Here is a 15,152-nt window from a genome sequence, read left to right on the forward strand (position 1 = left end):
GACTGTTTGACCTACTTTTTAATGGGATAAGACCAACTGTATTATTAATTTTATGAAATAATTGAATAAAGTGAAGTATGTGAAAAGACTTCATAAAAAGGCCAAGGTTTCACTCTCGCCATTGTTATTCAACAAAGTATTGGAAGTCTTAGCCTCAGCAATCAGACAATGCAAAGGAATAAAAGGCATCCAAACTGGCCAGATGGAAGTCAGACTTTCACTCTTCGCAGATGACATGATGTTCTAGATGGAAAACCAAAAGGTTCCACCAAAAAACTGCTAGAACTGATCCATGAATTCAGCAAAATCAGATTATAAAATCAAGAGATTCCACCAAAAAACTGCTAGAACTAATCTATGAATTCAGCAAAATCGCAGATTATAAAATCAACGCACAGAAATTGTTTGCTATCCTATACACCAATGAAGCAGCAGAAAGAGAAATCAAGGAATTGATCCCACTTACAATTGCACCAAAAACCATCAAGTACTTAGGAATAAACATAACCAAAGAAGTGAAAAATCTATACACTGAAAACTAGAGAAAGCTTATGAAAGAAATTGAAGAAGACACAAAAACATGGAAAAATATTCCATGCTCCTGGATCGGAAGAACAAACATTGTTAAAATGCTGATACTACCCAAAGCCACCTACATATTCAATGCAATACCTATCAAAATAACACCAGCATTCTTCACAGAGCTAGAACAAACAATCTTAAAATTTGTATGGAACCAGAAAAGACCCCGGATAGCCAGAACAATCCTGAAAAAGAAAACCGAAGCTGGAGGCATCACAATCCCGGACTTCAAGCTATGCTACAAAACTGTAATCATCAAGATAGTATGATACTGGCACAAAAACAGACACTCAGATCAATGGAAAAGAAAAGAGAATCCAGAAACGGACCCACAACTGTATGTCCAACTAATCTTTGACAAAGCAGGAAAGAATATCCAATGGAATAAAGACAGTCTCCTCAGCAAGTGGTGCTAGGAAAATGGACAGCAACATGCAGAAGAATGAACCTGGACCACTTTCTTACAACACACACAAAAATAAACTCAAAATGGATGAAAGACCTCAATGTAAGACAGGAAGCCATCAAAATCCTCGAGGAGAAAGGCAAAAACCTCTTTGACTTCAGTCACAGCAACTTCTTACTCAACACGTCTCCGGAGGCAAGGGAAACAAAAGTAAAAGTGAACTATTGGGACCTCATCAAAATAAAAAAGCTTCTGCACAGTGAAGGAAACAATCAGCAAAACTAAAAGGCAAATGACGGAATGGGAGAAGATATTTGCAAACAACCTATCAGGTAAAGGGTTAGTATCCAAAATCTATCAAGAGCTTCTCAAACTCAACACCCAAAAAAACAAATAATCCAGTGAAAAAATGGGCAAAAGACAGCTAGACACTTCTCCAAAGAAGACATCCAGATGGCCAAATGACGCAGGAAAAAATGCTCCACAGCACTCATCATCAGGGAAATACAAATCAAAACCACAACGAGACACCACCTCACACCTGCCAGAATGGCTAACATTAACAACTCAAGCAACAACAGATGGTGACGAGGATGCGAGAAAGAGGATCTCTTTGGCACTGCTGGCAGGAATGCAAACTGGTGCAGCCACTCTAGAAAACAGTAAAGAGGTTCCTCAAAAAAATTAAAAATAGAACTACCCTATAACTCAGCAATTGCACTAGGTATTTATCCACGGGATACAGGTATGTGGTTTCGAAGGCGCACGTGCACCCCGATGTTTATAGCAGCACTATCGACAATAGCCAAAGTATGGAAAGAACCCAATGTCCATCGACAGATGAATGGATAAAGATGTGGTGTATATATACAATGGAGTATTACTCGGCAATCAAAGAATGCAATCTTGCCGTTTGCAACTACGTGGATGGAACTGGAGGGTATTATGCTAAGCGAAATTAGTCAGAGAAAGATAAATATCATATGACTTTACTCATATGAGGAATTTACAATACAAAACAGATGAACACAAGGGAAGGGAAGCAAAAATAATATAAAAACGGGAGGGGGACAAAACATAACAGACTTTTAAAGAACAGAGGGTTGGAAGGGTTGTAGGAGGGGGATGGGCTAAATGGGTAAGGGGCATTAAGGCATCTACTCCTGAAATCATTATTGCACCATATGCTAACCTGGATGTAAATTAAACAATAAATAAATTAAGAAAAAGGGCCAAGGTTTCTATAAATGTTAGATACTGTTATCGTTATTTTACTATTAAAACAATAAAGGGGGGGGAGGTCAGCCTTGAATGGGAGACAACCAAGTAAAAAGTGTAACAAAAATACCCATGGCGTGGCAGTTAAGAAATCAGAAAAAGCATTTAAAAACTATTCTCTCTTTTCTGAAATATCCTTCAAACAAAGACACAGGGCTAAGTACAGAAAGAACTTTGATCTCAAACACTTCCTGAAAAGATTTCTGACTTTGAGACTCTAAATATTTATTTGTGAAAATGCCAGTATTATTTATATTTACTCAAAAACAGCCTACTTAAAAAAATCTGATAGTACCAATTTTAAGACATATTTTTTGCACTATTTTAGAAAGAACAGATTTCCAACAAAACAGTGATAAGCCATTGATTATAAGATACAACTAGATATCAAGGAGGTTAAAATGTGGGAAAAAAATGCATTTTGCAATGAATATAATAGTAAATAATCCCAAGAAGTGAGTCCATTCTTGTTATTTTATTCATAATGTAAATATCCTGGTGTAATTCTTATTTAATTTTAATGGTTATTAGAAACTCTTCCTTTTAAAAGGCATTTACCTTTTGCGTCTAGCAGGAGACATCACACTGGCTTGAGTTTTCCTTTCCTGAGGACCAGGAATGATACTTAAAGACTCTCCAGCTGTATTTCAAGAAAAAAAGTATTAAGTCAAGGACATGGAATAGTTTTCTAAACTTGAATTAATGGAATAAGCAGCATCACATAATGATTATTTTATATTAAATTCAGTTAGCATACACTGAATGCTTCACTATGTGCAAGGCACTGTAGAATATATTAGAATGAGTAATATCTATTGTTTGACTTCAGGTTTTTAAACTTTTTTTAATGTTATTATTATTTATTCTTAAGCGAGATAAAGAAACAGAGCATAAGTGGGGGAGGGACACAGAGAGAGAGGGAGACACAGAATTCAAAGCAGGATGCAGGCTCTGAGCTGTCAACACAGAGCCCGACACAGGGCTCGAGCTCACAAACTGAGAGATCATGACCTGAGCTGAAGTCGGACGTTTGACTGACTGAGCCACCCAGGCGCCCCAAGATTATGCATTTTTGACAAGCTCCCAGGTGATACTGATACTTCTGGTCCACTGACCACCATTTGAGCAGACAAGATTCAGATTATTTTCAGTATTTTGTCATTATAAACAGGCTCCCCTAGATTAAAAAAAAAATTTTTTTTAACATTCATTTTTGAGAGACAGAGTGCAGGTGGGGGGTGGGGCAGAGAGAGAGGGAGACAGAATCTGAAGCAGGCTCCAGGCTCTGAGCTGCCAGCACAGAGCCTGACGCGGGGCTCAAACCCACGAACCGTGAGATGTGACCTGAGCCAAAGTTGGACGCTCAACTGACTGAGTCACTCAGATGCCCCATTGTCTGACTTCAGGTTTTACAATTAAGTACAGCACAGTCTCAACAAAACATGGCAGATTGGAGGAAGTGTAAGAATTGTAAACTAAGTGTACGTTATAGTGTATATATACTACATGTTTTTACCCCGGGGTGTAAAAAAGGTTGGAGAAGAGATGGAAATGAGGGAGGATGGAATGGATGGCAGTAAGTTTCAGCTGCACAGAAGAGAAAGAAAACTTGTCTAAGTGAAACTGGCATCTGAATTTTAATCCCAACTCTGTTATTAAATAGCTTTTCGCCCCTTAGTATCAGGTGTTTTCAACCATTTCAAGTACACAACAAGCAAGCTATACTAGACGATCTCAACGTGATTAAAATGTTTTCTAAGTATAACAACATGCTCACTTTAAGACAAACTTACCCAAAGTCTGTTCCAGTTTATAGTACTTTACAATTTATAAAGACAGTAATATATCATCTATTTACACAATGTGATTAAAAACAAAACTCAGAGAACAAAATTTAAACTCACTGGCCACAGTGTCTTGTGACTGTGAATGGTTAACCACTACAAAATTTGACCTCACAGGAGCTGTAATCTGGCCAGCTGACCGGACAAGCTGTGTGGCTGTTGAAGGAGTAGCAGCAGGACATTGTCCTGAAAGATACGCTAAAGTCAGCAACTCTGAATTGACGGGAGCCGCTTGAGACGCCAGCTTTCTCTGCCTTTTGATTTCTGCAATTCCACTTCTTGTTCGGACTGCAACACAGGAGAATTTAAAAAATTAACTCAGTGTCAGAGTGCTCTGGCAATTTTAACAAGTCTATGTGATACACATCCTACTATTTAATAACATGTTAGAGCTATAGATTGAAAAAGAGCCCTTGAAAGTAACAACTAACTTTAGGTGTTAATTTCATATGAAACAAACTAAAATGCATACAGTTGACCCTTGAACAACACAGGGGTTAAGAGCACCGACTCTTTGCACAGTCAAAAATCCAAATACAACTTCTGACTCCCCCCAGACTTTAACTACGGATAGCTTACTGGTGACCAGAAGCCTTACCGATAACCAACAATTGAACACACATTCTGTATGTTATATTATACTGTAGTCTTACAACAAAGTAGCCTTAGAAAAGAAAACGTGATTAAGAAAGTCACTGGAAGCCAAGATACATTCATATTCCTGTACTGTATTTATTAACAGAAAAAAATTATGAATAAGTGAACCCACCCAGTTCAAAGCAGTGTGATTCAAGGGTCAACTGTATACACAAAGTTTATAAATCTATGAGTATATTTCTTTAGTAATTCATACTAATAACACCTCTACAAATTAAGAAACAAACCAATGAAATGAGAATTAAAGACATGAATACATTAGAGTCAATGAAAAAAAACAGGGAGTACTTCAAATGCTCTTTTCTACAATATAATTTCCTATTATGGTAATAACTGTACTTCAAAGAGCAGTAGTTAAAATTTTTTTTTTTTTTTTAACGTTTATTTATTTTTGAGACAGGGAGAGACAGAGCATGAACAGGGGAGGGGCAGAGAGAGAGGGAGACACAGAATCTGAAACAGGCTCCAGGCTCTGAGCTGTCAGCACAGAGCCCGACGCGGGGCTCGAACTCACGGACTGAGAGATCATGACCTGAGCCGAAGTCGGACGCTTAACCGACTGAGCCACCCAGGCGCTCCAAAGAGCGGTAGTTTAAACACAATATATACTTAGCATAAATTTGACAGTTTAAGTCTGAATTAATGCTAAACATTATTTATAAAGCTGAATACCTACCTCTCTGACTGGCAACAAACCCTGGGGAACTTTGCATGCTCCTAACAAATAAAAAAGACGTTAAAAGATACGGTCTAGTTTATTAACAGTCAGACCTGAAGTAAACTGAATTAAAAGATAATAGACCTCTCTCAGATAAAAAAGATACGCACATTTTTTTGAGGGGTGACCAATCTTACTTGCTTTAGAATGGTGGCATGTTAACACACTCACACACACCGAATTTTAATAATCAAGTTTTTATCCAATGCGGTAAGCATTAGAGAACTCTGACATCCCTTTAAGAATTCGACTTGACTTTAAGAAGTCTATATATTTAAGGAAGCCACGGATAAAATTCTGTAGTTATTAATTACCTTTTATCACTACAGTGATACCTTCACAAAGAAATTCTTCATTTCACATAGGACTCCATACATAAATATGTCAGAATCCCGAAGTTAATTTCAAAGGATATCCTGCTTTTAACAAATTTACTACTTATAAAACTATTTTATCCAGTGTCTAACAAAGGAGGAAAGCAAACAGGAAAGCAAACATATAAGAAAATTCTCAGTATAAGGTGATTCTCCTTTTATTATGAACTGGTTACCCAATCACAGACACTGCTCTCTTCCTGGGAAATCTATTAAATTAGTCTCTATGAAAAAGAGCAATAAAACTTACTAAATTGAAAAAGCATTTTTAATAACACACACACACCAATCTTGGAGAATATTTGACTAAAAGCCTTTTATTTTTATGTAGCATCTCAACAAAACATCTCAGTAACTTATAAATATTTATAGGTGCTAATTGTGAATGTCTTTCAAGATTATTTGAAAGGGGGGAAAAAAAGTCAAGAAAGGGGGAATAAAGGTAAGAGTACCAAATAAGATGTGATAGAGTTAGACAGAAAGCATTTGAAGCCATTTCAGCAGTTTAAACTGGGAAGGAAATGAAGCCCCTGCTGCATTTACGCTGAGTGTTCCACTTTCTCTGGGAGAAAGGGTAAGAAACTGTTTTTATACTATACTCTCAAGTTAGGTAAGAGCTGTTTACCAGTAGGGCATTACATGGCCATGACCTCGGTAAAAGGTGCATATAAGTACCATGAGAACATTCCAAAATTAGAAGATTCCACAAGTAGCATTTTATTTAGGCTTGTTTCTTTACAGGGGAAGAACCAATGAGGCACGAATTCAACACATCAATTCTTGGCATGAGTAATGAAGATTCAACTGTGTAAGGAAATTCACACAAGGCTGGATTAGATTTATATTGTACCCAGAGAGCTGCCTCTAAATTGCTAAGGGACTTTGGGAATATCATTAAACATGTGTAAGTCTCAATTTCCTTATTTCTAAACATTTTATTAAATATGTATTTTATTTCAAATTATTCCAATAAAAAACAGGAATAGCCATAACCTCTGGAGTAAATTTAAAATTAGATCAGTATTACAGAAGTGCACTGTGTGGGTCATAAGAAGATTTAATCTGAAGAGCTTTCTGCATGTGTTTGCATTCCCAAATCATCATGCATGTTCTGATAACTTGACTATACAGGCTTTTTATTTATTACCTGATCTGGGAAAGCGTATGGTCTAACTTCTTCCACAGAGATGACATAATTGCTGGAACATCATTTGATGTTTCTAGGGAAGAAGAAAAGTTAATGAATATGGCTGAAGAAAAGTCATCACTTAATTTGGTCACAAAATCAACAAGGAAAAAACCTTTTCTCTCAACTGTTGACCTTATGTTGGAAACTAGGAAATAAGCCTACTTTGTAAAATGACCTGCAAAGCTGTACTTCTTTCTTTTCTCAAGCCACTGACTATCCGACGCAATGAGTGGAAATGGACATCTGTAAAGTCTCTGAAGCTTTTTAAGAACGATTTTATATCTTCTTTGTATTAAATAAAAAAAACTATTTTATTTCCTTTTTTTTTTTTTTAAAGATTTTTAAAAAATTTTAAATAATCTCTACACCCAACATAGTGAGCTCACAACCCTGAGATCGAGAGTCACATGCTCCACTGACTGAGCCAGCCAGGTGCCCCCAAAAGGACAAACTATCTTAAATCTGTTCTAGTTGACAACATGTGACATTTAAAAGTGAATTAAAATAATGTGATTTATAATAAATTTCATAAAGGTTATGCAAACTCCTGTGAGTGTGGAAATTATTTTTCCACAACCAATTTTTTCATGTCCAAATTACTGTGATTGGTCAGCAACCCCTCAATAAAAGCACCACCGCTTGGGGCGCCTGGGTGGCTCAGTTGGTTAAGCGTCCAACTTCGGCTCAGGTCATGATCTCGTGGTCCGTTAGTTCGAGCCCCGCGTCGGGCTCTGTGCTCAGAGCCTGGAGCCTGTTTCAGATTCTGTGTCTCCCTCTCTCTGACCCTCCCCCGTTCATGCTCTGTCTCTCTCGGTCTCAAAAATAAATAAACGTTAAAAAAAAAAAAATTAAAAAAAAAAAAAGGCACCACCGCTTACTATACTTAAGAGTTACAGGTAAAATTCCTGAGAACTGATTTTTTTTTTTTTTTTTAGGATATGCTCTTAAGAAGTCCAGAGTGTTGGGGAACTTACAGGATTATTTAAAATCTTTACCATATACTTACAAAAAACTCAAACCAGAGAAAGCTACCCAACATAAAAATGGGATTAAACGTTCATATTGCAATAGCATATAGTTTTTGATGTTATTTACACTGTAAAAATTCCTGTAGAGGGGCACCTGGGTGGCTCAGTTGGTTAGGTATCGGGCTCTTTATTTTGGCTCAGGTCATGATCTCACGATTTGTGGGATCAAGTCCTGCTTCAGGCTCTGTGCTGGCAGCACGGAGCCTGCTTGGGATTCTCCCTCTCCCCCCAACTCTCTGCCCCTCCGGAGCTCACACTCATTCTGTCTCAAAATAAACAAACATAACATTTTAAAAAAATTTAATATTACTCTCTGTAGTTTCTAGGGCTGCAATCTGGGAAAAGTTGTTTGGCTTAATTCTCAGTTAACTGGGATCTTAACAATAAAAATGGATTTTTTTTTTTAATTTTTTTTTTTTAACATTTATTTTTGAGACAGAGAGAGAGCATGAATAGGGGAGGGTCAGAGAAAGAGGGAGACACAGAATCCGGAACAGGCTCCAGGCTCTGAGCTGTCAGCCCAGAGCCCGACGCGGGGCTCGAACCCACGGACCGTGAGATCATGACCTGAGCGAAGTTGGACGCTTAACCGACTGAGCCACCCAGGCGCCCCTAAAAATGGATTTTAACAATAAATACCTCTTACTGGGTTAGTTTAAGGACTGTTTACAAAACATATGAAAGCATCTAGCACAAAGCTGCCTACAGACAAATACTCAATAAACATGAAGCATCTTTCCTTTTTTTCAATGCTATTGTTTTATGGTAATTCTTGTTAATGTTCTGAGCTACAAAAAAAATATTAGAGAATAAAACAATTTTAACTTTCCCCTTAAAATATTAACTTAGGCAACTATTAATTTATATTCTGGTTAATATAAATCAGAATTTTATGACTGGGTCCTGTGTCCAGATTTAGACTACAAAGGACTTAAAATGTTATCTTGAAATTCTCTAACACGTAGCAATGCTGTTCATCAAGGCAGAGATCTACATTTAGGAGTTTTATTTTTTACAAGATTTATTTTGTTACATTCATCAGCATTCAGATTTTTACAATTTCTCAATATAAATGCAAGCTTTTTAATTAGGTATTTCCCAGTAAAACTTCTCTCATCGTAATGGAGATAAGTTTTTTGCTTTGTTTTGTTTTTTGAAAAGTTTTCTTTTGATTTGCAAGAGGCATTATCCTTTAAAAATTATTTCTACTTAAAAATTAGATAAAAAGAATCCCTGAACTTGAATTCTTACCTTTTGCTTTCATAGCTACATATTCATTCAGAATTGTTGTCAAGTTTTTTCCAAACAAGGACTGAAAAGAAAAAAATCAAGCATTACAAAAATTATGCAACACTGCCAATAATCTTCCACCATAGAACGTCTATATAACGTTATAAAAGCCCTGGATTTTTTGATGGGGGTGAAGAACAAGGTATCAAAAATAAAGAGTCACTTAAGTTAGGAGTTGCATCAAATCTTCCACGAGTCAAGAAAATTGCCTGTTTGAAATTTTAAAAAAATTTTATTTGAGAGAGACAGTGAAGAGTGAGCAGGGGAGAGGCAGAGAGAGAGAGAGGGAGAGAGAGAATCCGAAGCAAGCTCCGCACCATCAGTGCAGAGCCTGACATGTGGTTCAAACTCATGAACCATGAGACCATGACCTGAGCCCAAGCCGGAAGCTTAACTGACTGAGCCACCGAGGCACCCCAAGGACCTTGTCTGTTTGAATAAGACACTAAGACTATGTTTTTTTAAGTAAGATAGTCCAAAGGCAGAAAAGGAGTTTTCAGCTGCAAGGGAGGGATCCAGTCACCTAAGTTTTAAAACTGTAAGGACCCACTCCTAATCTGCCCTTTCTTTTAAAAAAAATTCTTTTTAAAATATTAATTTTTGAGAGAGAGAGAGAAATGTGAGTGCACAAGAGTTAGTGGGGAAGGTGCAGAGACAGGGAGACACAGAATCCGAAGCAGGCTAGAGGCTGTGAGCTGTCAGCACAGAGCCTGAAGTGGGGCTTGAACCCACAACTGTGAGACCATGACCTGCGTCAAAGTTGGTCACCTAACCCACTGAGTCACCCAGGTGCCCCACCCCCGCGACCATTCTTAATCTTATTTGTATGTTCTTTCTCACAGAGAAACCTGGCTCCCATTATCTACATTACATTTTCATTATTTGTTGAGAATGGCTAATTTAGTAGAACTCAGAGGGATTTATTTAAGATTCATTCACGCTTTTTGAGTCAACAGCATGTTTGCTTGTTGTTGTTTAGTAGTATTCCATTCTATGGCTGTACCACAGTTTATCTGTTTATTGGCTAAAGGACAGCTTGGTTGTTTTCCGTTTTTGACCATCACAGATAAACATTAGTGTGCAGGCTTTTGTGTGAACATGTTTTTCAATTTACTTGGATTAAGTATCTGGGTGTATGAGTGCTGGGTCACATGGGGAACACATGTTTACCTTTATAAACAACTGCCAATTTGTTTTTCAAAGTGGTTGTATGATTTTACATTCTCAGCAGCAATAAATGTGAGTTCCTGCTGTTTTGCACCATTACTGCTAATGATCTGACAGTTTTTAAACTGTTCTTTACAGTAGCCATTCTAATATATATATGTTGGTATCTCTCTCTTTTTTAAAAAAAAAAAAAAATATTTTTTTAACGTTTATTTATTTTTGAGACAGAGAGAGACAGAGCATGAACGGGGGAGGGTCAGAAAGAGGGAGGCACAGAATCTGAAACAGGCTCCAGGCTCTGAGCTGTCAGCACAGAGCCCGACGCGGGGCTCAAACTCACAGACCGCGAGATCATGACCTGAGCCGAAGTTGGACGCTTAACCAACTGAGCCACCCAGGCGTCCCTGTCTTTTTTTTAATGTTTCACTTATTCTTGAGAGAGAGAGAGAGAGAGAGACAGACGATGAGCGGGGAAGGGGCAGAGTGAGTGAGGGACACAGAATTGGAAGCAGACTCCAGGCTCTGAGCTGTCAGCATCGAGCCCCCGTGAGGCCCAAACTCACAAGCAGTGAGATCATGACCTGAGGCGAAGTCAGAGGCTTTCCCGACTGAGCCACGGACGCACCCCTGTTGGTATCTCTTTAGAGTATTAATTTGCATTTCCCAATGACAAATGATTTGGAGTTTTTAAATTAGCTTATTGCCATCTTCAGATCCCTTGCCCTTTAAAAAGATTTTCTTTTTTGGGGCACCTGGGTGGCTCGGTTGAGTGCCTGACTTCGGCTCAGGTCATGATCTCACGGCTCATGAGTTCGAGACCAGCGTGGGGCTCTGTGCTGACAGCTCAGAGCCTGGAGCCTGCTTCAGATTCTGTGTGTGTGTGTCTCGCTCTCTGCCCCTCCCCCACTCACTCACACTCTCTCTCTCTCTCTCTCTGTCTTCCTCAAAAATAAACATTAAAAAAATTAAAAAAAAAAATAAAGAGATTTTCTTTTTAAAGAGTTTTGTTTTTTTTTTTTAATGTTTATTTTTGAGAGAGACAGAGAAAGAGACAGAGTAAGAGCAAGGGAGGGGCAGAGAGACACAGAGAGAGAGAGACAGAATCTGAAGCAGGCTCCAGACTCTGAGCTGTCAGCACAGAGCCTGATGTGGGGCTCGAACTCACGAACCATGAGATCATGACCTGAGCCGAGATCAAGAGTAGGATGCTTAACTGACTGAGCCCCCCAGTCACCCCCAAAATAATTTCATTAAAAAAAATTTTAATAGTTTTTAAAAGGGTGTTCTGGGTACAAATCCTTTATCACATAACTGATAATGTAATTTTTTTTTTCCAGCCTATGGTTGGTCATTCTTTGAACAGTCTATTGTAAAGCAAAATTTTTAAATTTTTAGGAAGTTTAATTTACCAATTTTTCCTTTTTGTCAGTGTCATACTTAAAACTCATCATCAAATCTAAGTTAACATAAATTTTCTCCTGAAAAGTCTTATAGTTCTATGCTGTACATTTGGTCTATTATCCATTTTGGTAGTCTTTGTATGATGTATGTGTAGAGAATCTTTTTTTGAATCTGCATGACTAATTGCTCTATCTCCATTTGTTGATAAATTACCATCTCCAGTGAATTCCCTTTGTACTTCAACCACAAATCAGTTTTGCATGGGTCTACACTGGGCTCTATTCTGTTCCACTGATGTAAGTGCCAAACCTCCCCCTAACATCACCGGATCATGATGACCAGAACTCATTAATAAGTCTTACAATTAAATAACAGGACTCTTCCAACTTATCCTTTTTAAGAACAGTCTGGAGTATTCTAGTCCCTTTGCTTTTCCACATGAAATTTAGAAATCAGCTTGTTGCTATCTATAAAAATGCTTATGGGCATTTTAATTGTAATGAATCTATAGATCAAAATGGGGAGAATGGGCATCTTAAATGAATGCACTATCTTTGATATTCCCTAGCAGTTTTACTTTTCAGGTTTCCTCCACAGAAAAGAATGTTGTTTGTGACAGCTGAAATGAATCTAAGGAGCCATGTTTAAAATAAATTAACAAAATACTATGTCAAATAACGTGGTTACAAAATACACCCACTGTATTCCCAATGATGCTCTGTTGGTCTAGTAATCTTTTTTTTTTTTTAATGTTTATTAATTTTTGAGAGAGAGAGACAGAGACAGACTGTGAGCAGGGGAGGGGCAGACAGAAGGAGACACAGAATATGAAGTAGGCTCCAGGCTCTGAGCTGTCAGCACAGCTGAAGTGACAACAAAGATAACAAAATACCTGTTTTTTATTTATCTAAAGTAAGCAACCAGATGCAGGAAAAAATTGGTTAAGTGTAAGACACTATATAGCAGATGGCTTAAATAATAGGCATTTCTTATTCTGGAGGCCAGCGAGTCCAAGGTCAAGGTGCCAGCCAATTCAGTTCCTGGTGAGGGCCACCTTCCTGGCTTCTAGACATCGCCTCTGTGCTTATTCAAGGAGAGAGATCTCTCTCTTCCACTTCTTACAAAGGCAATAATCACAACACATGAGGCCCAACCTCATGACCCAATCTAAACCTAATTAATTCTCAAAGATCCCACTACCAAATAGCATCACACTGGTGATGGGGTTTCAACATATGCATCTTGAGGGACACAAATATTTTAGTCCATAGCAAGCAGAAAACAAGTGAGCCTCAAGATAAATAGTAGTGGAATTAATTAGAAATGAGAGAGTCATTTTGAAACTGATTCTTAGAGGCAAAAGTTGTAATTGTGTGAAATAAATGTGTGAAAAGAAGAGTTGGCCTTCTCTGGGTCTTTCCACTCATGCATGAATACTATCAAATCTTTACGAATTCTGATACTGCTAATGAGCTGATTTTAAGACTGTGTTTACAGTCTCTCATGTTGGCCAGTGAGGAAATATTTCCTGTAAGGAACACATCACTCACCAGTAAGCAGGCTGGGATAAAACCTTCATCTGTACAATGTTCGGCATATTCTTTTAAATTTGAACTTTCCAAAATAAAAGTCTGGCAGGTAGAAGTGAGGTTTTCCTGTTGCAAGTAACCTAAATGAAAAACAGAAGTTTAGGTGATGCCAGTAAGCTTCTCTATTTTTATCAAAATGCTGTTGAAATACTACAGAAGTTTCATATCACAAATGAACCCTTAGGTAGAATGTGCTGGGATTCTGCAGCCTTGCCCAGAACCACCAGTATGGGCTTCAGTACAAAGTAAGTAGTCTTAATAGATGGCTGTTTGATGGAAAAAACTCCAGGTAAACGAGAAATATAAGGTGTCTGATAAACAGCAACCAACACCCAGTAATGCTTAGAAGAAAATAAAATAATGATAAATAACAGGAGAACTAATAAGGAAATGATAAATGTTCTTCTACTCCATGAACTCCATACTCACAAGGATGGCATAGAGTATAAATTAACTTACTGGCTTATTAAAAAATACTACATTCTCCTAAAATTGCTACTTACTTGTACATTTCACTTATTTGCCTACTGGTTTAAGAGAAAAATGAACAAAAGACCTACTTCTCAAGAAAGGCAAGAACGGCACTCCTTTGATTTTTAATTTATGCCCTTTGGGAGTCAAAACACTATTTCAACAAGAACTTTATTAGCATTTACATCTAACCAACATTTATGGAACAATCTTACGTATCAGTGCTTGGTACTTGCACACATATGACCTGACTAGCAGTCAGTCTATCCTTGCTGTTTTGTTTCTTAGCATTACCAACCACTAAAAAAAGGTAGTATAGTACAGAAAGAACATTGGATAGGATCCTGGGAGACCAGGTTCTTCTTCCATTCTGTTAAAATAAGCATTGTGAATATAGGGCAAAAAAAATCACTTATATTCTGCAGAACTAAGGTGCTTCATGTATAAAACATCACACTTGCCTTGACTTGTGGATCAAAGCTGGTGAAATTAAACCTTTGTGTAAAGCCCTTTGATCATGTGTAAAGCCCTTCCATCACTTCCTGTATCTCTCAGTTTAAATTTCTAAAATCTTAGCAGTTTCAGTAGGAATGGCAACATAAGGACCTCCAAAAATCCTCTCGTCCATAAAAGAAATGAGAACGCTAGCACAAATTATTAAAAAACGGTCACAAAACTCTGAATATAATCAAAGTTTTGAGAGCATTTAAGAAAAATAGATGAACATCACGTATAATGAACATCTTGGCACTTAAACTAGCTCTATTCCCATGATCATCTCCCTAGCTGAGCAATATATACTTGAAAGTCAATAGCCTGCAATCACAATTAAAACAAACAGCCTAGCAGCCAATGGAGGGACTGGATATGCTGGAATTTTTCCAAAGACTCATTTCCAGAAATTGTCATAATGTGATCTGTGTGAAAATTCCCTGTAAAACTCTGGTTGCATGGCTTGTCTCTGAGATGAATCCGAATTTACCCAGTGCAAAGAAACTTTTTTAAGATGTTTGCTTAAAACTACCGGCACGAATTGCTAAACACTACAGCTGCCTGTGACAGAAGAGTAGGACAAACAAGCTAACTCAAAGTTAAAAGGAAAAAAAAAGCTGGGGCATGAAGAGTACATGGCAGGCTATGAAAAGCTAGGATATATTC

General features: G+C 37.7%; 1 protein-coding gene across 1 annotated transcript in view; it reads right to left on the bottom strand.

Moving 5' to 3' along the window:
- LOC102959646 (protein NPAT) overlaps positions 1 to 15,152 on the bottom strand; it is a 54,209-nt gene that overhangs the window by 22,011 nt on the left and 17,046 nt on the right. Inside the window, 6 exon segments of the mRNA XM_007077670.3 lie at positions 2,825 to 2,906; positions 4,171 to 4,398; positions 5,444 to 5,484; positions 7,007 to 7,079; positions 9,328 to 9,388; positions 13,485 to 13,603. Of these exon segments, the coding sequence (XP_007077732.2) occupies positions 2,825 to 2,906; positions 4,171 to 4,398; positions 5,444 to 5,484; positions 7,007 to 7,079; positions 9,328 to 9,388; positions 13,485 to 13,603 (604 nt within the window).

The sequence above is a fragment of the Panthera tigris genome, chromosome D1, assembly GCF_018350195.1.
Source record: "Panthera tigris isolate Pti1 chromosome D1, P.tigris_Pti1_mat1.1, whole genome shotgun sequence".
NCBI classification, from domain to species: domain Eukaryota; kingdom Metazoa; phylum Chordata; class Mammalia; order Carnivora; family Felidae; genus Panthera; species Panthera tigris.